The sequence below is a fragment of the Pleurodeles waltl genome, chromosome 6 (assembly GCF_031143425.1).
Source record: "Pleurodeles waltl isolate 20211129_DDA chromosome 6, aPleWal1.hap1.20221129, whole genome shotgun sequence".
NCBI lineage: Eukaryota > Metazoa > Chordata > Amphibia > Caudata > Salamandridae > Pleurodeles > Pleurodeles waltl.
Window position 1 is genome coordinate 862,939,447 of NC_090445.1, and position 25,050 is coordinate 862,964,496.

Consider the following 25,050-nt stretch of genomic DNA (forward strand, 5'->3'; position numbering starts at 1 on the left):
CTGGATGTGAAGATTTATGTGAGTGAATAAACCTTAATGCCTGCAAAAACACACGTACAGCGACATTGAGGTGGGCCATCTTAACTCGTTGGGAAGTATTATATAAACAAGCTCTAATTCCTGCAGAAACACATGCATGGCGTGTAGAGGCCATCTTAATTGGTTGGGAGAGATTGTACCAGATTTTATGCACAGCACAATGTCTGTACATGCACAGTAATGAGGAAAGCCTGTCACTCTGTGGTAACACAGTGATAGGCACACCATAACGAGGAGTGCCTATTATTTGCTGATAACACAGTGATACACACCACAACGTTGACAGGCACTCCCCAAAAAGAAGTACCTGTTACTCAGTTGCAACATGGTTATAGGATACGGATATCATATAAGGATATGAAGAGAAAAAGAAAAAAAAACACAGATAGAGGTTAATGATAATACATTAATATCAACTTTTGTGAGATTATGGAAAGAGCTTTAATTCCCCCACCAGTATTTTTGGACCAAACTTTAACCTCACAAATTGAATGGGAAGAATGGATAGAAATGTTGGAAAATTATTTAGACGCTTTAGATGGGAGGGAATTTCGCCCAGCTAGGAAAAAAGCATGGTTATTGAGTACATTAAGTGAAGAAGGGCAACATGTCTTGGGCGACAACAGTCAACCAGCAGCAGAAGTTAATCTCGAAGCTAAGGCGACACCGGAGACACATTTTGTCAAAGACAGAAATGTAGTGATGTGCAGAAATAAATGTTCCACTCCACTAAAGAAAAGTCATGAGACCATAGACCAATTTGTGACGAGATTAAGAGAAGTATCGCTACAATGTCAATTTTGAAATATGAGGAATGGGATGATACGAGACCAGTTGATTGCATAATGTAAAAACAAAAGAATGCAATAGAGACTATGGGCGGTGAAGAATCCATCATTACAAGATGCTATAAAGATAGCTAAAGTGGTAGAAAAATCTGAGCAATGTATGTAGGAGATGGAAGAGAAAGTGGGTGATAGTAATGTGTTGTATGTGGAGCAAGACAGAAAACAATTGTTGGAACGACCAAAATTTATGTTATGAGCACAAAGAAAAATGTAGTCTACAGGAAGGGGAGTAATTATAATACAAAAACTGAGAAAAGTTGCACAAACTGTGGAAGTAATTATCACACATCTGAATTTAAGAACTGTTTCGCAATAGGTAAGGATTGTAGATGATGTGGGCGAAAGGGACATTTCGCACAAATGGGTAAATTTGATAACAAGTTAAGGATATCAGCAATCAAGAAAAATGGAGAGGAGAAATACTTCATGGAGGGCAGAATTCTGTGTGTCTCGGATGATCAAAGGGAGAATGGGGGCGGGGGGGGGGGGGGGGGGAGAAACAGACCAAAGCCATCTTCATTGTTAAATGTAAAAAAGTCCAGTTCATGGTAGATTCTAGATCATTATACACGATTATAACTAAAAGTATGTTTAAATTGCATTGGCCTGAGGTGCGGTTACTTCCAAAGGATATTAGTCCCGGAGTGCATCAGGGAGAGAAAATAGATATAGTGGGATACGCGTTAGCTAAGATTCAATAGCGAAATAGATGTGTACAGGGTAAGGAGTACGTAGCAGAAAGTGGACCGCCGATATTGGGATGGGAACATCAATATGACCTCAATCTTATAATTAACCCTAGGTCACCTAGCCAAGTTATGATAGTAGACAAAACTAATGTAGGACAAATTTTAGAAGGGTCAAGTAAAGCATTCTCTGAAGAAATTGGGGAACTTAAGCGTTATGTACACAAAATAAAGCTAAAAGCTTCTGCAACACCAGTCCACCACAAAGTACAAAAGGTTCCAATTGTAGCCAGACAAGAGGTCATGAAAATGTTGGAGACTTCAAATTGGATTTCCCCAGTGGTTATCAAAAAGAAGTCCGATGCGACTTTTAGGTTTTGTGTAGACTTACGTACACTAAAACAGAACATAGTGGTTGACAACTTTCCAGACAAGCCTGTTTACTAAGTTCCCCTATACGCTGTGTGTTGTTGTTTCAACTTTCCACTTCCCAGTATAAATGAGTTGATTTTGATGCCGAAAAGGGGAAAGTATTTTTCCAAATTGGAGCTAAGGAGTGTGTACCATCAAATTAAATTGCATATAGATTCTAAACATTTGACAGCATTTATAACAACAGAGGGAGTATTCCAATTTACGAGGATGCCATTTGGCTTATCAGCAGTTGGGGTATTCCAAAGGATGATAGGTCAAGTGTTGAAAGGAATAGATGCTGTGGTGTATTTTCAAAACGACATCCTGGTTTTTGCTGACACCATTGAAAATCACATAGTTCTTAAAAGAGTATTGGACAAAATAATAGAGTCAGGACTGACGCTTCAAAAAGAGAAATGTAAATTTTGTGTTGACGAGGTGGAATACCTCGGGTACACGTTATCATCAGGGGTTAGGCCAAAGAGGGACCTGAAAAAGGCGATAAGGCACCCTATGGACATAGACCAGTTGAGATCTTTCTTGGGTCTCACTGAGCTTTATGCAAAAGTTGTAAAGAATTTCTCAGAAAAAAAAATGAAAAACATGAAACAATTGTTAAGGAAGGCATGCAAATATGAGTGGATGGAGTATCAACAGAGGGCTTTTGAGGACATAAAAAAGATATTTGCTTAGCGGGGATATTTATCCCATTTGATATCAAACTTACACCTATAATTACTTTGGATTCTAGTGTGGTGGGTCTGGTAACAGTGTTGACGCAAAGGCATGGAAGTGGAGAAAAAAATCATAGCATTCGCCTCACGATCTTTCATTAACACAGAGCGCAATTATTAAGTGAAAGAGAAGCACTGGCAGATGTGTGGGCAGTAGAATACTTCAGATTGTATCTGTGGGGGTAACCAGTCATAATACGAACCAATCATAAGCCGTTATTGAAAGTCTAAATGCCGGGTGGGGGTGAAAATGTGTCAGCAAGACTAGCTAGGTTAGCAGCACAATTGCAAGAATACCAGTACACTATGGAAGATATTCCAGGGTGGGAGAATGCTCAAGCAGACTGTTTATCTAGATTACCTTTACCATGGTATGAAGTTGATAAGGTTGGAGTGGGAGTGCTGGAAGGGGAAGGTGCAGTAGCAAATGTAGAAGATCTAGTAGAGTGGCGGTGATTCGGATAAAGAAATGGTATGAGAGTATGGACAAAGATCTCATATTGCAACAGATTGTGGACGTGGTGATAAAAGGCAGTAGTAGGGAGAGTTTGTTACCATTATCTGTAAGGCCATATGTAAAAATTGAGGAATTGACAGTGTGTGACGATAAGATTGTCTTGAGGGGAGATAAAATAATACCCCCTGAGAATCTAAGACATTAATTGTTTAAAATGGTACACGAGGATCATTTAGGCCAATCGTTAACTAAAAAAAGGTTACGTGAACATTTTTGATGGCCAGGTATAGATAGAGAAGTGGATGAGTAGCTGGAACATTGTAGTGACTGTAAAGAAGGAGAAAAAATGTTCAAAGTGGGGAAACAGGCTAAGATGGGCATTATAAGTGAACCTGGCATTCCATGGCACACAGTAAGCTTGAACTTTATAGGATCTATGAGGAGATTGAGTTCTGAACTACGGTATGCTTTAGTAATGGTGGATGTTCATAGCAAATGGTTAATAGTGAAATTCATGCATGAAATCACTACAGAAAGCACCATTAGGGTACTGGAAGATGTATTTAAGGAGGAAGGGTACCAGCATAGAATAGTCACTGACAATGGAATGCAATTAGTATCTGAAGAAATGACGAGGTATCTGGAGTATGGTGGGGTGTCACATTCATGCACCTCACTATACAATCCTTAAGCAAATGGCATTGTAGAAAGGGCCAACCATATGGTGAAAGGGGTAATTCAGATAGCTATAACAAGGAAGAATGTAAAGTGGATGGTGAGTGACTTAGTATGGGCTTATCATACTACCGAAAATGGAGTGATGGGGAAAATAAGTTTTGAAGTAATGAGGGGAAGGAGAGCTAAGACCAAAATGTCTCCTGCATGGTTGAAGGTCCTTTTATCCCAAGGTTCTGATATAGCGGTAAAGCAAGATAAGAGGTTGGGAGAGAATGGATGTAGAATAAAAATTGGAGATTGGGTAAAAGTGAAGCCAGGTAGAAATAGTGGTGGGTTAAATAAGTTTCGAGGTCCATACAGAGTTAAAGAAGTAGGAGACTCATTAACTGTGTTGTAGAATGGAGAGCGTGGAACATGCGCAGGGTGGTGATGTATGAAAGGGGAAATATTGATGAAGTAGTGAAAGGAGATAGGATGGGAGCAAACAGAAGTGTAGTGGGTTCATGATGATGGAGGACAAGGAAATGCTAGGGAAGGAAGGGAGTGAACAATGCACAGAAACAGGGATTGAGGAGCAAAGTGAGAGGGTGGTGGAAGAATCAAGAAGGACACGACAAAGAATGCCACCCAAATATCTAGAAGATTATGTCCACTAATGTATTATAAATATAGAATTCACTGGTGTTAGTAAAGTGTATTTCGTTGTATAAGAATGTTATACATATGGTTATGCATCCACTTAATGTACGGATAGAATATATTTAAGTCTGTAAAAGGGGGGAGATATGTTTTAATGTGAATCTCGGGTAGTATTCTATATTCTAGGTCCTTGGAGGCTGCAGCGTTCCCATAAGAGTCAGTTGAGATCTACATTTGGCTGGAGAGGGAGCACCGACAGCGCCAAGACTCGCATGTTAATAAATCATCATTATCAACTACCACAACGGATTCTGCTACATCAATTATTTCACAAGGCTTCCCATGCAACCGTAAATTGGGGAATTCCAACTGCAAAACATTTGAAACAGGGGTCTTTACGCACTGGAATATTAGTTTTACCATCTTGAACAGCATATGGTATGTTCTTAATACTTTGGCAGAGTCTGGACTGGTAGCGACATGCAAAGGTTACTCCTTTAATGAACTGCATGAATTAAAATGATTTATTCTGGGCGGGTTAAACGAACGCACTGTATTTCTAACACTGTATCTAAAAAAATAACCTTTTGTATCTGGGATGTCTATTTCTAAAATGGCCAATTCTAAAGGTTGTGCCTAATCTAATATGAAGAGCTATTCATTTATCTGAAACATGAACAAGCATATTTCCAAGGATTATTTGAAGCTTAGTACAAGTACAAGGCCCCATTATGAAATGGCAAGAAACATCCATCACATCTCGCACTGTTCCAATGCAATGCAACAAGTTAAAAAATAGCTTACGATTTCCTAGTTGTTTCCCTATCTCCTCCCGAACCACAATTGGCAGGTGTCAGCAGTAATACCGCTCATGTCACTCACAAGTTACAGCCATTTGCCAACCCCAAATCTTCTTTTTATTGTCACATTGCTCTCGTTAGTGTACCAGCAGTGCACATACTACAGGGCTGATGTGAAGGGGCAGCTTCCCAAGAATATCTGTGTTGTTCAAAAATATTTTTTTTAATCCTCTTTTCTCAAGCAGTCAGTTTTTACCATGTGTTGCCTTTCTGACGTGAAACACCAGGTTTGTTTCTATGAAAGCCACTTTGGGAACGGTACTACCTCTTTGCTTCTATCTGGCAAAGGTTTTCCATAGTATCTTGCAGCCAAGGTGAGTAAATGATGCTTGTGCAGTGTGTTGAACAACAAAACCAGTTCTTCAACTCTCATATATTATTGCACACAAATTTCGTAGAACAATATACTAAGTGGCATTTTGCACAGGCACATTTTACCAATTTCAATTTGAGTTTTTTTGTTTGTTCACTTCTATACTCAAACCGTGTGAATATTAAAGAGAACTTTAGCAGCCTGCGTCACATTTCGTACTGGTAACTGTTCAAATGGAAAGTAATTATACAGATGCCTAAATGTGTTAACTGTGGCAAACGCCTTTTGTCTTCAATGTAACATCCTACAAAGTGGTGATATGTCATAATCTAAAACTTCAGAAATCAACAAAATAAATAACAACTGAACTAACAACTTTTTACATAGTGTTAGATCAGTGGTCTATGCCATTTCACGGGGCTGCACGTATCAAGTGTAAGTAATACTAATTCAATGTATTACTCTCTGCAGGCTGGTTCTAGCCTGCGAGGATGTACAGAAATTAACATATTGCACACACCCGCTCTGCTCTTCACTAGATAGGCCCACATATTTAGCACAGCTACTCATATTGGAGTTAATTTAGGTACAAACCTATGGTCACAGGTAAGAATTGTAGCATGGATGTCTTTCATCATTCTAAGGTCAATAGAGCAAACAAGTTGGTTTTTTCAAAATAAGTCACTTTTAAACAATTTATGGTATGAAATGCATACCTAGTATGAAAAATTAGGTTCAATCACACATTTCAAGTTAGCCAGTACTTCTCTCGCTGTCAAGATAAGTACTCTGCTCGCATTACATCCATAACATTTTTTGTTATATCGTATATACTGTATATTTATTGTTTTAACTCTATTATTTATTCATTATATTCATATGCGTGTTTACAGTAATTTTATGGTGAGGGCCATGGGCTCTCAGTGCTCTTCGAACTGTCCCTAACATTTGTTGTGCCTGTTCTGAGGTATTCCTGCCTCTGGAAGCGTGTTGCGTCTTGCTCCGGTCAAGCGCTGCCGCCTCTGAGCCGAAGCTGGCCTCCTTTTTAAAAGCCTCTCCGTCCTTCGCTCCTCGGCAAAGCAGATGATGAGGGCTTTCCTTTTTACTGCCTTCACTCATGTCAGGGGCCGCCTCTGGGCACACCCCATCCCACCCCCTTTTATTAAGGCCCTCTCTGTGGGTTTTTTCCCCTCAGAATTAACCCTTTTCTGTCAGGTTTTTTTCTAAACAGAAGCCTTTTCTGGGTTTTCCTTTCGTTTTGGTTAACCCTTTCACATTTTTATAAGTTTTTCAGGGTTTTCATTAATAAATCACAGCTATTTTCTAATTCTATGTCAGGTGATGAGCAAATCCAGTCTATAAAGGATATTTTTGAAATACTTATTTAAAGACTCTGTTCAGCATGTGGTCTCTATATCCTTGCTGGACATTTCAAAGAATTTGGAAGTCTCACTATCAAAAATGTTGCAGAACCCCAAGGATGCTCCTTCTAAAAGAGGGACGAAACATGTGGCACCCCCTTATATGCCTTCCAGAGGCATTTCTGTTAAATTTGGGCCTCCCACCCAAGAGGCGAATTCTTTGGGGCTCCCTTCCTTTCCCCTTAATATACTCAATCTTAGAGAAACTGACAGTGATGGGGATGGCAATTTAGATGATATTTATGATAATGGGCCGTTGGAGAAAAGGCGTAAAAGTTCTCCCTCTGTGCTCTCACCGCATCTAGTGTCTGATGATCTTGTTGATCATTTTGGTGAACCCATGTTTGACCCTATGTCAATTCACCACCCAAATTCTTCTGAGTGGTTCACGTCCAATCATGTTTCTAATTATATGTCCTTTTATTTAAGGCATGCGCTTGATAAATCATCTAGGAATAAGTTAAAGTCTGAGTGTCCTAGACCTTCCCTTCCCTTCAAGGTTGCTGATGCTCCCACAATTAACCCCAACATGTTATTTTTTACCAAGTTTGGGAAGGATCCCAAGAAAGGCGTCGATAGGACCTGGTATAAGTGCCAGGACAGACTTTGGGACCTTTAACTAGGATATTTGATTTGGCCGAAGAGGCTAAGATGGAGGGCAATCAAGTGGACACTGAAGCGCTCTCGAACTGGGCTCAGAAAACAATATGCATGCTGGACAAAGCCAATGCCTATATCTCCCAGGAGCGTCGAAAAAGCCTTCTGCTAAAAATGTACCCCAAGCTTAGTTCACTGGCAACCAAAGAGGAAGGCCCTAATGTGGATGGCCTTCTCTTTGGAGACTTGTTTATCAAGGAAATGAGCAGGTATGTTTCTGTGTTTACTTCTTTGGATAAAGCGCATTCTTCAATGAAGAAACTTTTTTCCCAGCGTGTTTTTGGAAGAGCCAGCAAAGGAAGGGGTTGATTTGCCGGCTGTTATTCTTCCACAGGGCAATCCCTCGGGAGAGGCTCCTTCATCCAACAATAATTCAACCAGGGGTAAAAACCTCAATTCTATCCTCGATGTTTCTGTGGAGCCCATAACAGAGGATACAGGTCTAAAGGAAACCAGCTTGCAGGTGAGGACTTCCAATTCTGGCCTTCCTCCAGTAAGAGGCAGACTGGGATCCTGTCTAGATGCTTGGTAATCTCTAACCTCAGATCCTTGGGTTATCCAAACCGTTCAAGCTTACTGCATAGAGCTATATCAGGTTCCTTTTCAGACTCACCTGCCTTAACCTCTTCATTTTTCCCCCAAGATCAGTTCCTTCTGGTTCAGGTGGAAGTGCAGTCCTTACTGACAAAACAGGCTATAGAAAAGGTTTCACAGTTCCTAAGTACCATCTTTCTGGTTCAGAAAAAGAACAACAAACATTGACCAGTTAAAAACCTGAAGCTCTTCAACAATTTTGTGGTATATCACCATTTCAAGATGGAGACTATTCTCCATCTACGAGATCCTCTGCTTCAAAACGACTGGTTGGTCCGTCTGGACCTCCAAGATGCGTATCTTTCAGTAGCCATTCATCCTTCCTAAAGGAAATTTCTTCAATTTCAATGGGGGAGCCTCTTTCTTTCGGTTCAAAACTCTCTCTTTCGGTCTTTAATCAGCTCCTTGGTGCTTCACCAAGATCCTCAAACTGGTAGCAGCCTTCCTCAGAGGTCAGGGGATAAAACTCATAGTCTATCTGGATGATTTCTTCATCATGGCACAAGACAAGTCTTGCCTGCTGGATAAGCTAAACCTTTGCCGAAACAGTTTGTCATGGCTGGGGTTACTTATAAATCTTCAAAAGTCTGTTATAATTCCTTCTCAACGTCTCGAATGTCTCAGTTTCATAGTGAACACTGTTGAATTGGTGCTTCAATTACCTCAACAGAGGGTGATGCTGATAAAGAGATATGTCACGCCTTATCTATCCCTCTTTGTTCCCTCAGATCCATAGCTCGTTTAGTAGGTCTTCTTTTCTCCTCCATTCAGGCCATCTTTCTGGGGCCCCTTCATTACAGGGCTCTGCAAAGGTTGAAGATCTGTCACCTTTGAAAGGGACTAGGTTACCCAGACCTCGTTGTTCTGGATTCCGAGTCCAAAGAAGGACTTTCAGACACCAAGGCTAGGAAAATCTCACTTAGAGGGCACTAAGCATGCACCAATTTAGCATACATGTCTTTTTACATCAATTCCAATGTTTGAAACATCACAATCAAAAGCATACTTCAAAGACACAAATGCTGTGACGATGCAAAATGTCACACTTTCGACACATATGCAGGCCACACCTTGTGGCTCAGTGTAAAAATCAGACAACTGAATGTTTAACACTATCAGAATAAACCCATCAACAAACAGGATGTTGGTGATGAAGATGACCTAGCTAGCCCAAATGTTACTAATACTACACAAAGAGGCAGGCCGGAAGGAACAAAAAATAAGACTCCAACTACAAATTAGGTTGGGGTTCGTGCAGGTGAGCCAAAACATAGGCAGCATCCTAAAATTACGAAAAATCTTGCGAAATTTGATGCCCTCCCCAAAATATTAACAACCTGAACTCCCAGCCAGCCAGATCATGCCACGTACATATAAACATGTTTTCCAACATAAAATACCACATTAAATGACTTACATCTCTAATAAAGTCACATTAATGGAATTCAATTTCCCAAAGACAAAATTATGGAACACCATCTTAAGATACCAAGAGTAATAGACGTATGTTCTGACATATGATAATAACTCCTGAACGTAACAAGAAAAATAAGCAATTACCTCCTCAGTCTGAGACACTTAAATGTGTCAGACCACCAACCATATACTACTCAAAGCACTATTACGAACTGGCATACAAGTAGTATGTTACACTGTATAATACCTCATGACAAAACAACAATTTCACAAAGCAGGTCCTCAATATTAGATACTTTCACAAAATAGCAATACCTTCCCACACAAAGAAACAAATCTGTAATTGCCATTTAAGAAACGGTTCATCCTGTATCCTAGGGGCACAAGCATACAACATTTTAGAAGTTCCTTCCATCTCTCACTGGCATCTCATTTTGACCTTTCTAAAGTGGTGGCAGCTGCGAGAGATAAAGAAGTATGATGGAGGTCGGCTGTAGGAAAGGGTGAATTGTGAATTTCTAGTTGTTGAAAGTGTTGTGTCCTAGCCACGATTGACAACCCCATCGAGGCAAGCTTCATTTTAACTTTACAGTTTTTCCAAGGAAAAAAATACACACCTCGTGTGAGAACATGGAAAAAGGTCCCAATTAAAAACCTTCCTCGTCACTGTTTTGTGCGGGGAAACTCAAGATCTGAGCTCAAACAAATAGGTTGTTATAGCTTCCTTCTGCTTTAAATATCCCCACTCAAACTGAAGTTAATGGGGAAATTAAATTCCCTCTATTTTGTTCAAACCTTACTTTTAGGTATTCTCAAATGTGAAGTGCATGCTTCCTGCCCAAGAAACGATCTGTCGTGTGCGTTACAATACAAGGCCACATGGCAAGTAAGGGAGAAAGAAGTACGCAAGTCAACCAATTGAGAAGTGTAGTGTAGATGAATATATTATTAAATAAAACACGGTTTCTATTAACTATTCATCAGATCGCTGTGAGCCATTAGATAGCGTGGATCCAAAGGCAAAGCATGCCCTGATAGCAACGCAACCTCCTGCAGTACACATTCCTAGAATAACTTCACGGCCAAATTGATGGACAGTCTTGAGAGAAACGTACTTACCAGGTACACAGTACCGCGCAGGAGCCATGACCATACGACGGTCTGTTAGTCTCACACTCTAGCAAAGCGATGCAAGGTCTACCGAGCGTGATCCAACGCGATTGGTTCTGTCACATGGCCATTTTGTAATGGGCAACTTGCAAAACAGTCCTCTATCTGAAACATCACAGATTCTCTGCTAGGCTCGTTGGCTTTGGTCCGTGCGGCAAAGTTATATCGCGGCGGCCATCTTATAATAGATCTCCTAAGTATTATTCAAAGGCAAGCTTCGAGAAAGGAAGTGAATTATGCAATGTTTTCTTAAAAGTCCATAAAATCATAGCCTTTTCACGTGCATAGTATTTACTTTTACCCAACAGGCCTCAACTTAAGCCTCTGTTGCTTTAAATCGTAGTGCTTTCAATGGCGTTTTTCTGTACATCAATATAAAGGAACACAGCCGCCTTGGTCAGTTTGAAAAATGCTATAGATGAGCCATAAATTACGTTTGAACTACTCTTAAATAGCTAACATAACGAGAGACCCACGGAAAAGTGTATTTTGGTTGGTTATAGATTGTTTTTGTTTCTAACGCCGTCCTTCAAAACGTCACTTGGATGTACCAAGAAACAACATACGCATGCGTGTAAGAAATGCTCGGCAGACCCATACCTACGAATATCCGAAAAAAAGAATGACAATCAGTAATAATCTTCCTCCGGTAATTATAACATAATAATAACGTCCATGATAACGGAATCGCCCTTTTTTTTCGCTGCCAGTTGAAACGGCGCAGTTTAAAAACTGCCGATTTATTGTTTATATTTAACACGATTATTAGTCTGAAGCATCCTTTGCAGACTTTTCAATCTAGAGTTTAATTTTTTGGAAATGTATATTAGCCCAACAATTCTTTTTAAATCAAAATCATCAGGCCACTTATTATAGACTCATTTTCTCACGGTATTTGTTCTCTTCAAAGATGGCCGCCTCACTCGTGAGGGTGCCAGGACAGATTCAATTTAATTCTATTTGTAGTCTTCTTCCTTGAGGTTGAGCAGCAGCTCTTATAGAAGGAGAGGGTTGATGGCTCTTCTCCTGTGCACCCCTGACCCGGTATATGTGGGAGACAGCTGGCAGTTCGGTGGTTGACAACATGTGATGAACGGTCTGTAGCAGAGGTAGGACTGTGTCAACTCTGGTCGTTTGGTTGCTCTGCCCAGAAAAGATGTAAGGGTTTAATGGGTACTTATTGGTGCTGGGATTGAATTAATATACCACTTATCCATTTTGACGTCAAATGTGGACCAATGTAGGATGATCATCAAAGAAAACTATATTATATAGGAAAATGTGAGCGAATTATAGATAAGATCTTGTCGTTGAAATTGAACTGATGCCCATTGGTCCGATTAGTTTCCTTAATATAGCCTATATTAAGTGCTTTAAATGGGCCGGTACTCTCCGGTACTGAGTACCGGCACTTTTTTATTTTGAGAGGGAGAGTACCGGCATAGCTCAAGAAAAACGTAATGCTTTTAATTGGAGAGTACCGGCACTTCTCAGAAACAAGCAGGTACTCTGATAGAGAGTACCTGCACTTCTATTTTTCCATTTAAAGCCCTGAATATAGGGGATGCCTTTTCCTTTCGTGGCACCCAGAGATTTGCTTGGTTACCGTGGTCTGAGTAATGCAGTTTCGTAAATTGGCGTGAATACTTCATTATTTTCACTTTAGTATAGTTTTAGTGCATTTTTTTAAAAGTAAATTACAAATATCAAAAGCAAATCACATTGCTGTCAATGATTTGTGGAATCACAAACGACAGACACATCCAACCCATATTCATGGTTATCGCGCAGCAAGTATCATTTTTTTATTTAGTTAGTGAGTCACGCAAGTGAGTGTATCTTTCCAAAGAAGGAATCGAAGGATTCACCCCCACCCCCCCAAATCTGTCCCCAAGGTGGATATTCCGATCCCGTTTATCAGTAATTGATCCAAAAATGTACGCCTTTTGCTTAGAGCAGTGGTGGTTCCCAACCTTTTGACTTCTGTGTACACCCACTTTATCATCACTGGAACACGGGGACCCCCCCACTAAGTCATTACTGTAAACTGTGGACCTAATCTGTTAAAATTATTTAATTTTCTAAGCAGTAGTGGACCCCTTGAGGAGGCTTCGTGGACCCCCAGGGGACCTCAGACCACATGTTGGGAAGCACTGGTTTAGAGCGTTTTATGGAAGGACAGTTTGCAATTCAGAACAAAAATGTGAGAGTTCAGTCAGGTCAATTTTTGTGATAAAATGAAGCTCAGTAATACATTTTGGAATTTAAAAAAAACATATATATTCACTGGAAAAAACTTAATTGACGTGGATGTTACAGTTACGAAATAGAATTAAAAAACATAGAAATTCACTTAAAAAACAAAGGTTACAGGCAGGATATATTTAGGCTCACATTTTAAATGTACCCAACAATAGAAATTCACCTGCTGTAGTTAGAATTATCTCAAGTAACTTTAACTCGTGGCATAAGATAACAAATAACTTGTGCCCCTGCCACGCACAGTTTGTTTGTCAAAAAAAATACTGCAAATATCACATTGATATTATCAATGTTGTTATCAAGGATATCATGAGTGCTGTAATTTGTGGGGTAATTAGCAGTGCGTGGCAAGGCCGTGTGTTATAGTTACCTTAGGGCACGAGTTATAGTTACTTGAGATAACTCTAACTATAGCAGGTGGATTTCTATGGTTTGGTATGTTTAGAATGTGAGCCTAACTATAACATCCCTGTAATCTTTGACTTTTTAAGTGAAGTTCTATGGTTTGTGGGTCGAACATAGCAGCGCACAAGCGCTGCTTTTCCGACGTGTTATCATCTATCAGTGTGATTTAATCACTCCCATCACTTTCACTCGTTCCTGGACCTGCCTTTCAGAAATCCCTTGATGTCATTGGTAAATGCTTTACTGTTTGTCCTGCCTTGAGGCGGTTTTGGTACCGCCTAGGGGACTGACCCTGATACATGGATTATTGCACGATTGCCAATATTTTCACTGTGAGCGAAATACTTACTTTCTTCTTCTGTGTCTCTCCTTCGAACTCATGGTACTTTGAATCAGATCGCACTGCCGTCCCCCAGCACCTCCCGCCCATTCCTTAGTTTCCTGTTTGTGTCGGACCAACCCTCCCACTTCGACCGCTGATCTTAAGTACTCGAAAACCTTGAAAATGTCACACATAAGAAATTTGAAAACTCAATAGCTAAGCAAAATGGCCTAAAATGATGAGTTTTCTTTTATATATTTAATGTATACAAATATTTTTAGTTAAATGTGTTTAATAATCCTACGGGCCAGTGGATGTCAGATAGATGCAGGGGCCGGAGGTGGCAGCGCAGAGGCTGCTTTGAACAGTAGGTACACACAAGCCTAGAACAGCAGCATGGTGGAAAATTAGCCCTGCAGGAGCCTCCACGGATTAGCAGTTAAGAGTACTGTTGTCGGTTTTGTTAGGTGAGATGGGGGTGGGCAGTGTCAGTCTCTCTATAGCGAGTACATATTAAAAAGACACTCCTTTCTTCCATGGTCGTAGTATGGGGGGCTTAGAATGTGCAGGTGGCAGTTGTCTGCCACCTTAAATTGTTCCCCTTGTGGTTCTGGTGTTCTAAAGTTGGCAAATGTTGTAAGTACTTGCACAGTCTCACCAGTTCTGGGGGTCTGCAAGCTGACAGCGCTCAACCGTCTAGGCTATGTCCCTCAATTAGCTGCGGTATAAAAACACTTTTCATTCTGACAGTTGCATGTTTATAGGGCCCAGGATGCTTTATAACAACATTGACTTCACACTAACATTTTAACATTTTAAAAATCTTTTAATTCTGTATATATTCTTTACCTTTTACATTTTAAAACATCGTTTTCCTATTCCCATGCGTTTTTGTTTTAATAATATGAGACAAGTCCTTTAGAGTTGCAAAACTCTTCTCTTGTTATTAACACTAAAATAAGTATGTTGTTTCCCAAGTAGTCCTCCTCTTCTCAAAATAAGGAATGCCCTGACTTGAGTCTGGGTTTTTGGAGCTACCCAGTCCAGAATAGTCTGGATCTTGGGTTGGAGTGGCTGAACTTGGCCTCCACCTACAAGGTGTCCCAAGTAAACCACAGTTCCCTGCCCTATCTGGCATTTGGATGCCTTGATAGAGAGGCCTGCAGATTGCAGAGCCTTCAAAACCTTCCTCAGGTGGACCAGGTGATCCTGCCAGGTGGAGCTAAAGACAGCAATATCATCAAGATAAGCTGTGCTAAAGGACTCCAAGCCAGCAAGGACTTGATTCACCAACCTTTGGAAGGTGGCAGGGGCATTCTTTAAACCAAAGGGCATAACAGTAAACTGATAATGCCCATCAGGTGTGGAGAATGCTGTCTTTTCTTTTGCTCCAGGTGCCATTTTTATTTGCCAGTACCCTGCTGTCAAGTCAAAGGTACTTAGAAATTTGGCAGCACCTAATTTATCAATGAGCTCATCAGCTCTTGGAATTGGATGGGCATCTGTCTTGGTGACAGAATTGAGCCCTCTGTAGTCCACACAAAACCTCATCTCTTTCTTTCCATCTTTGGTGTGAGGTTTGGGGACTAAGACCACTGGGCTAGCCCAGGGGCTGTCAGAGCGCTCAATTACTCCCAATTCCAGCATCTTGTGGACTTCCACCTTGATGCTTTCCTTAACATGGTCAGACTGCCTAAAGATTTTGTTCTTGACAGGCATGCTGTCTCCTGTGTCCACATCATGGGTACACAGGTGGGTCTGACCAGGGGTTAAGGAGAAGAGTTCAGGAAACTGTTGTAGGACTCTCCTACAATCAGCTTGCTGTTGGCCAGAGAGGGTGTCTGAGTAGATCACTCCATCTACTGTGCCATCTTTTGGGTCTGATGACAGAAGATCAGGGAGAGGTTCACTCTCTGCTTCCTGATCCTCATCTGTTACCATCAACAGATTCACATCAGCCCTGTCATGGAAGAGCTTAAGGCGGTTCACATGGATCACCCTCTTGGGGCTCCTGCTTGTGCCCAGGTCCACCAGGTAGGTGACCTGACTCTTCCTTTCTAGCACTGGGTAAGGGCCACTCCATTTGTCCTGGAGTGCCCTGGGAGCCACAGGCTCCAGAACCCAGACTTTCTGCCCTGGTTGGAACTCAACCAGTGCAGCCTTTTGGTCATACCAAAACTTCTGGAGCTGTTGGCTGGCCTCAAGGTTTTTGGTTGCCTTTTCCATGTACTCTGCCATTCTAGAGCGAAGGCCAAGTACATAGTCCACTATGTCCTGTTTAGGCTCATGGAGAGGTCTCTCCCAGCCTTCTTTAACAAGGGCAAGTGGTCCCCTTACAGGATGACCAAACAGAAGTTCAAAGGGTGAGAATCCTACTCCCTTCTGTGGCACCTCTCTGTAAGCGAAAAGCAGACATGGCAAGAGGACATCCCATCTCCTTTTGAGCTTTTCTGGGAGCCCCATGATCATGCCTTTTAATGTCTTGTTGAATCTCTCAACCAAGCCATTAGTTTGGGGATGGTATGGTGTAGTGAATTTATAAGTCACTCCACACTCATTCCACATGTGCTTTAGGTATGCTGACATGAAGTTGGTACCTCTGTCAGACACCACCTCCTTAGGGAAACCCACTCTGGTAAAGATACCAATGAGGGCCTTGGCTACTGCAGGGGCAGTAGTCGACCTAAGGGGAATAGCTTCAGGATACCTGGTAGCATGATCCACTACTACCAGGATATACATATTTCCTGAGGCTGTGGGAGGTTCTAGTGGACCAACTATGTCCACACCCACTCTTTCAAAGGGCACCCCCACCACTGGAAGTGGAATGAGGGGGGCCTTTGGATGCCCACCTGTCTTACCACTGGCTTGACAGGTGGGGCAGGAGAGGCAAAACTCCTTAACCATGTTGGACATATTGGGCCAGTAGAAGTGGTTGACTAACCTCTCCCACGTCTTGGTTTGTCCCAAATGTCCAGCAAGGGGAATGTCATGGGCCAATGTTAGGATGAACTTCCTGAACAGCTGAGGCACTACCACTCTCCTAGTGGCACCAGGTTTGGGGTCTCTGGCCTCAGTGTACAGGAGTCCATCTTCCCAATAGACCCTATGCGTTCCATTTTTCTTGCCTTTTGACTCTTCAGCAGCTTGCTGCCTAAGGCCTTCAAGAGAGGGACAGGTTTCTTGTCCCTTACACAGCTCCTCCCTTGAGGGTCCCCCTGGGCCTAAGAGCTCAACCTGATAAGGTTCAAGCTCCAAAGGCTCAGTTCCCTCAGAGGGCAGAACTTCTTCCTGAGAAGAGAGGTTCCCTTTCTTTTGCTGTGTTGCAGTTGGTTTCCCAACTGACTTTCCTTTCCTCTTGGTAGGCTGGGCCATTCTTCCAGACTCCAGCTCTACTTGTTCACCCCGTGCCTTGCACTGTGCTCTTGTTTTCACACACACCAGTTCAGGGATACCCAGCATTGCTGCATGGGTTTTTAGTTCTACCTCAGCCCATGCTGAGGACTCCAGGTCATTTCCAAGCAGACAGTCCACTGGGATATTTGAGGAGACCACCACCTGTTTCAGGCCATTGACCCCTCCCCATTCTAAAGTAACCATTGCCATGGGATGTACTTTTCTCTGATTGTCAGCGTTGGTGACTGTGTAAGTTTTTCCAGTCAGGTATTGGCCAGGGGAAACCAGTTTCTCTGTCACCATGGTGACACTGGCACCTGTATCCCTCAGGCCCTCTATTCTAGTCCCATTAATTAAGAGTTGCTGTCTGTATTTTTGCATGTTAGGCGGCCAGACAGCTAGTGTGGCTAAATCCACCCCACCCTCAGAAACTAGAGTAGCTTCAGTGTGGACCCTGATTTGCTCTGGGCACACTGTTGATCCCACTTGGAGACTAGCCATACCAGTGTTACCTGGATGGGAGTTTGGAGTGGAACCTTTCTTGGGACAGGCCTTGTCTCCAGTTTGGTGTCCATGCTGTTTACAGCTATGACACCAGGCCTTTTTGGGATCAAAGTTTTTACCCTTGTACCCATTGTTTTGTGAAGAGGCTCTGGGCCCACCCTCCTGTGCAGGTTTTTGGGGGCCTGTAGAAGACTCTTTACTATTTTTAGTTTTGGTTGTCTCATCACCCTTCCCCTGGGGAGTCTTTGTGACCCCTTTCTTTTGGTCACCCCCTGTTGAAGTCTTGGACACCCTTGTCTTGACCCAATGGTCCGCCTTCTTTCCCAATTCTTGGGGAGAAATTGGTCCTAGGTCTACCAGATGCTGATGCAGTTTATCATTGAAACAATTACTTAACAGGTGTTCTTTCACAAATAAATTGTACAGCCCATCATAATTACTTACACCACTGCCTTGAATCCAACCATCTAGTGTTTTCACTGAGTAGTCTACAAAGTCAACCCAGGTCTGGCTCGAGGATTTTTGAGCCCCCCTGAATCTAATCCTATACTCCTCAGTGGAGAATCCAAAGCCCTCAATCAGGGTACCCTTCATGAGGTCATAAGATTCTGCATCTTGTCCAGAGAGTGTGAGGAGTCTATCCCTACACTTTCCTGTGAACATTTCCCAAAGGAGAGCACCCCAGTGAGATCTGTTCACTTTTCTGGTTACACAAGCCCTCTCAAAAGCTGTGAACCATTTGGTGATGTCATCACCATCTTCATATTTAGTTACAATCCCTTTAGGGATTTTCAACATGTCAGGAGAATCTCTGACCCTATTTATGTTGCTGCCACCATTGATGGGTCCTAGGCCCATCTCTTGTCTTTCCCTCTCTATGGCTAGGATCTGTCTTTCCAAAGCCAATCTTTTGGCCATCCTGGCTAACTGGATGTCCTCTTCACTGGGGTTATCCTCAGTGATTTCAGAGGTGTTGGTCTCTCCTGTGAGGGAACCAGCATCTCTGACTATTATTTTTGGAGTCAGGGTTTGAGGGACCCTGTTCTCCCTAGATAGGACTGGTAGGGGGGAATTTTCCTCCAAGTCACTATCCTCTTCCTCTGAGTTGCCACCCTCAGAGGGGTTGGCCTTTTCAAACTCTGCCAAAAGCTCCTGGAGCTGTATTTTGGTAGGTTTGGGGCCCATTGTTATTTTCTTTATTTTACAGAGTGACCTTAGCTCCCTCATCTTAAGATGGAGGTAAGGTGTGGTGTCGAGTTCCACCACAGTCACATCTGTGCTAGACATTTTGCTTCTAAAAGTTGGAATACTTTTTAAGAATCTACAACTGGTTCTAGAATCTAATTCAAACTTTTACAAACTTTTAAACTCTAAAAGAAATGCTAAACAGGATCTAACACAAGGCCCTAGCAGGTCTTTTAAGAATTTAGAAAACTTTTCAAATTGCAAAAATCAATTTCTAATGACAATTTTGGAATTTGTCGTGTGATCAGGTATTGGCTGAGTAGTCCAGCAAATGCAAAGTCTTGTACCCCACCGCTGATCCACCAATGTAGGAAGTTGGCTCTGTATGTGCTATTTCAAAGTAAGGAATAGCATGCACAGAGTCCAAGGGTTCCCCTTAGAGGTAAAATAGTGGTAAAAATAGATAATACTAATGCTCTATTTTGTGGTAGTGTGGTCGAGCAGTAGGCTTATCCAAGGAGTAGTGTTAAGCATTTGTTGTACATACACATAGACAATAAATGAGGTACACACACTCAGAGACAAATCCAGCCAATAGGTTTTTATATAGAAAAATATCTTTTCTTAGTTTATTTTAAGAACCACAGGTTCAAATTCTACATGTAATATCTTATTCGAAAGGTATTGCAGGTAAGTACTTTAGGAACTTCAAATCATCAAAATTGCATGTATACTTTTCAAGTTATTCACAAATAGCTGTTTTGAAAGTGGACACTTAGTGCAATTTTCACAGTTCCTAGGGGAGGTAAGTATTTGTTAGGTTAACCAGGTAAGTAAGACACTTACAGGGCTTAGTTCTTGGTCCAAGGTAGCCCACCGTTGGGGGTTCAGAGCAACCCCAATGTCACCACACCAGCAGCTCAGGGCCGGTCAGGTGCAGAGTTCAAAGTGGTGCCCAAAACACCTAGGCTAGAATGGAGAGAAGGGGGTGCCCCGGTTCCGGTCTGCTTGCAGGTAAGTACCCGCGTCTTCGGAGGGCAGACCAGGGGGGTTTTGTAGGGCACCGGGGGGGACACAAGCCCACACAGAAATTTCACCCTCAGCAGCGCGGGGGCGGCCGGGGGCAGTGTAGAAACAAGCGTCGGGTTTTCAATGTTAGTCTATGAGAGATCTCGGGATCTCTTCAGCGCTGCAGGCAGGCAAGGGGGGGATTCCTCGGGGAAACCTCCACTTGGGCAAGGGAGAGGGACTCCTGGGGGTCACTTCTCCAGTGAAAGTCCGGTCCTTCAGGTCCTGGGGGCTGCGGGTGCAGGGTCTCTCCCAGGCGTCGGGACTTTAGGTTCAAAGAGTCGCGGTCAGGGGAAGCCTCGGGATTCCCTCTGCAGGCGGCGCTGTGGGGGCTCAGGGGGGACAGGTTTTGGTACTCACAGTATCAGAGTAGTCCTGGGGTCCCTCCTGAGGTGTTGGATCGCCACCAGCCGAGTCGGGGTCGCCGGGTGCAGTGTTGCAAGTCTCACGCTTCTTGCGGGGAGCTTGCAGGGTTCTTTAGAGCTGCTGGAAACAAAGTTGCAGCTTTTCTTGGAGCAGGTCCGCTGTCCTCGGGAGTTTCTTGTCTTTTCGAAGCAGGGGCAGTCCTCAGAGGATGTCGAGGTCGCTGGTCCCTTTGGAAGGCGTCGCTGGAGCAGGATCTTTGGAAGGCAGGAGACAGGCCGGTGAGTTTCTGGAGCCAAGGCAGTTGTCGTCTTCTGGTCTTCCTCTGCAGGGGTTTTCAGCTAGGCAGTCCTTCTTCTTGTAGTTGCAGGAATCTAATTTTCTAGGGTTCAGGGTAGCCCTTAAATACTAAATTTAAGGGCGTGTTTAGGTCTGGGGGGTTAGTAGCCAATGGCTACTAGCCCTGAGGGTGGGTACACCCTCTTTGTGCCTCCTCCCAAGGGGAGGGGGTCACATTCCTAACCCTATTGGGGGAATCCTCCATCTGCAAGATGGAGGATTTCTAAAAGTTAGAGTCACTTCAGCTCAGGACACCTTAGGGGCTGTCCTGACTGGCCAGTGACTCCTCCTTGTTTTTCTCATTATTTTCTCCGGCCTTGCCGCCAAAAGTGGGGCCTGGCCGGAGGGGGCGGGCAACTCCACTAGCTGGAGTGTCCTGCTGGGTTGGCACAAAGGAGGTGAGCCTTTGAGGCTCACCGCCAGGTGTGACAATTCCTGCCTGGGAGAGGTGTTAGCATCTCCACCCAGTGCAGGCTTTGTTACTGGCCTCAGAGTGACAAAGGCACTCTCCCCATGGGGCCAGCAACATGTCTCGGTTTGTGGCAGGCTGCTAAAACTAGTCAGCCTACACAGATAGTCGGTTAAGTTTCAGGGGGCACCTCTAAGGTGCCCTCTGTGGTGTATTTCTCAATAAAATGTACACTGGCATCAGTGTGCATTTATTGTGCTGAGAAGTTTGATACCAAACTTCCCAGTTTTCAGTGTAGCCATTATGGTGCTGTGGAGTTCGTGTTTGACAAACTCCCAGACCATATACTCTTATGGCTACCCTGCACTTACAATGTCTAAGGTTTTGTTTAGACACTGTAGGGGTACCATGCTCATGCACTGGTACCCTCACCTATGGTATAGTGCACCCTGCCTTAGGGCTGTAAGGCCTGCTAGAGGGGTGTCTTACCTATACTGCATAGGCAGTGAGAGGCTGGCATGGCACCCTGAGGGGAGTGCCATGTCGACTTACTCGTTTTGTCCTCACTAGCACACACAAGCTGGCAAGCAGGGTGTCTGTGCTGAGTGAGAGGTCTCCAGGGTGGCATAAGACATGCTGCAGCCCTTAGAGACCTTCCTTGGCATCAGGGCCCTTGGTACTAGAAGTACCAGTTACAAGGGACTTATCTGGATGCCAGGGTCTGCCAATTGTGGATACAAAAGTACAGGTTAGGGAAAGAACACTGGTGCTGGGGCCTGGTTAGCAGGCCTCAGCACACTTTCAATTGTAAACATAGCATCAGCAAAGGCAAAAAGTCAGGGGGCAACCATGCCAAGGAGGCATTTCCTTACACTAACTTTCCATTTTGACATTACTTTATAGCTGCATTGTTGTTGGTGTGATATGGAGGGAGCACAGAAGGGTCGTGGGTAACAATAGCTCACTGGATTCTTCAGACTACAAACTATTAGGGAAACATTACTTAAGGAAATTATCATACTCAGCCGATTTATTCAGTATAGTTGATGCACCCTGCATATTGTGACACATGTTTGCATTATTATAGAAAAGGGGGCATAGCACTTCAATTTAAAGGGTAATAGCATGTTTACACACATTGTCGCTTAGTTACACAAATACTAAACTTTGTCACAAAAATGTTAATTTTAGTAATTATACAAATTCGGGCAATTGTCTGGGTCAGAAATATGACCAGTTTATTGATTATCAAACCGGGAGCCATTCCTCTTAATCCTGGTTGACCATAACATGCCCATCACTATTATGTCCCATTCCCTTGGTTTCATTATCTGATCAGATTGAGAGTTTTTAGAAACATATCTCCTTACTAACATTAATATATTGTGTAGAATTGTCCAAAATGTAAGATGACGGTCTGCCAAAAAACAAAGGTGTAAAACTGCACCTTTGTGTTTCCCTAGGGTACAAAAAAATAGATCCCCCTCCCGTCCTACAAGAAGTCTATTACTGGAAATCTCTTTAGCGTCAGAGAGAAATATCCCATAGTACCTGCTTGCAGAAGCGAGGTATAGCACTATTTAGGAGGCTGGCCTGGTTTGTATTGGGTACCTATGGTACTTACACCTTATACCAGATCCAGGTATCCCTTATTAGTGAAATGTAGGCAGTGTCTAGAAGTCAGGCTCTCTAGAGTTAGCTGTACCTGAGCAGCCAAAGCGTATCTAGGAGACATGCAAAGCTCATGCAATACCACTGTAGTCACACAGTACTCACACACATGAAAGAAAACACTCAGTTTAAAAAAATAAAGGTACTTTATTTTGGTGACACAAATTCCCAAAATACCGTAGAGACTATACTCCCTTAGGAGGTAAGTAATACACACATTATATACACCAGTATGCAAAAACAGGTGTAAAAACAGTTAGGAAACAGTGCAATTAGTGACAATCACAATAGTTAGAAATGGGCCCAGGGGGAACACAAACCATATACTAAAAGTGGAATGCGAATGTCGGTTTCCCACCTAGGCAAGTGTAGTGTGTAGAGGGTCCCTGGGAGTACTAGAAAACACCAAAGGTAAGTACTAGAACCCTCCCCAGAGCCCAGGAAAGCAGGAGTAAAGTACAGTAACTTTCCTAGAACACACAGAAACACGAGAAAGAAGATTATGCAAGAACCAGAAGAGACTGCAAGACACCAACAGTGGATTCCTGGACCTGAAGACCTGTGGAAGAAGGGGACCAAGCCCAAGTAGCACAGAAGAGTCCAGGGAGAAAAGGAGCCCCTGCTGACCTGGATGAAGGTGCAAAAGAAGAGCCACCAGTAAAGGAGAATAGTCAGTATTGCACCCAAGAAGATGGGGTTGGGTTCCTGGTTGGTGCAAGTGATGTCCCACGCCGGATGGAGGATTGCAGTCTGGTTTGCGTCGCTGGAGTCTGCCAACAAGCCTTGGCACATGCAAAGCTCGCAAGTCAGAAAATGGCGCTGCCCGGGACCAAGAGGGCCTGGGGGACTCTACCCAGGAGGAGGAGTCAGAGGGGGCTGTCAGCAACTCAGTGAGCCCACAGAAGATCAGGCAGCGTGCACAGGAGTCCCACAGCACGGGGACAAAGGAGGTGCAAGAAGAGGCCCATACAGCACTACGACAAAGGCTCCCACGCCACCGGAGAACAACTCAGGAAGATGTGTGTCGCAGAATAGAGTGCTGAGGGCCAGAGCTGCAAGACGCACAAAGAACTTTATGGAAGGATGCCAACAAGCCTTAGCAACTGCAAAACATGCAGTGCACGGGGGTACTGTCTTGCATGGGGAGGCAAGCTCTTACCTCCACCAAAGTTGGATAGTTGGACGTTAGGACCTTCAGGACAACTTCAGTCCACCACCCGTGATCCACGCAGCTAGTCAGGAGATGGGATCCATGCAGCCGGTTGTCGTTGCAGTAGGTGCCTGCTGAAGCAGGGGAGTGACTCCTTCACCCCAAGGGAGATTCCTTTGCTCTTATGGTGCAGGCTGAAGACAGGCTGTCCTCTGAGGATGCACAACCGGAAAACAGTTGCAGTTGCTGGCAGGAGCTGAAGATACAATGTTTGCTTCTTTGTTGCAGTTTGTAGAGTTCCTGGAGGGTCCAGATGAAGTTTCTTCACTGAGAAGGTGAAGTAAGGGATGCAGAGGGTTGGTCACCTAAACAGGTAAGCACCTATCCGGGGAGGGCTCTGATGTCACCTGCTGGCACTGGCCACTCAGATGCTCCCATAGTTCCCTGCCAACTTGGAATCCAAGATTGCAAAACCCAGGGACCCTCTGTATGAACTCTGAGCACCACCCCTCCGGTTTAACCAGATTCCTAACTGCCTTGTTAGTGTCACCTGAAGCTTTCACCGTTACAGAATAAATGCCAGCGGTTGATCTGGAGTCATCATAGAGCTAGATTTTGTCATTGTCTTGAATGACCTCTTTCCAGTGTTCAATTTGAAGGCTTGGCACTAGTATTATGGAATACATATTCAACCACTGGAACTTCCATATTCAAATTTATAAGCTAAAGGATCCCACCATCCAGCCCAGGATATTGTAAATGATTTTTCAGCTGTTTGTTTTTGGGATAAAAGGCTTCAGGTAGCTATCATCTGGCTGGTACTGATAACTGGTTCACCTCATGGCTGCAGGAGCTGTCTGATGTTACGTTGAGTGCACTACAGGAGAAGCAACAGCCAACAAAAACCAGAGGGAGACAATAAAGGTGGAGATGAAGAGGAAGCCAGGAGATGACGCTGGTGTGAGTGGGGAAAAACACCAGAATGCGATGAGGCCAGGAAAGGCCAATGTGTAGCGACTGTGAATTTGAGCTGAGACAACCCCATCGAGT

The 25,050-nt window shown here is 43.4% G+C and overlaps 2 protein-coding genes across 6 annotated transcripts in view; one reads left to right on the top strand and one right to left on the bottom strand.

The window, feature by feature from the left end:
- Nucleotides 1-11,033, bottom strand: part of EXOSC1 (exosome component 1) — a 128,618-nt gene extending 117,585 nt beyond the window's left edge. The window contains exon 1 of one of the 2 annotated variants that reach the window (XM_069239618.1): nucleotides 10,876-11,033. In XM_069239618.1, the coding sequence (XP_069095719.1) occupies nucleotides 10,876-10,909 (34 nt within the window). In that variant the 5' untranslated portion in view covers nucleotides 10,910-11,033. Of the gene's footprint in view, nucleotides 1-10,071; nucleotides 10,178-10,875 lie in introns of those variants that run through there. The other variant, XM_069239617.1, reaches the window with a different exon arrangement.
- A 432-nt stretch (nucleotides 11,034-11,465) lies between these two features.
- ZDHHC16 (zinc finger DHHC-type palmitoyltransferase 16) overlaps nucleotides 11,466-25,050 on the top strand; it is a 122,580-nt gene continuing 108,995 nt past the window's right edge. Inside the window, exon 1 of one of the 4 annotated variants that reach the window (XM_069239614.1) lies at nucleotides 11,466-11,575. The gene's annotated coding sequence lies outside the window, so the exon portion shown is untranslated. Of the gene's footprint in view, nucleotides 11,576-11,888; nucleotides 12,036-25,050 lie in introns of those variants that run through there. The other 3 variants (XM_069239616.1, XM_069239613.1, XM_069239615.1) reach the window with 3 other exon arrangements.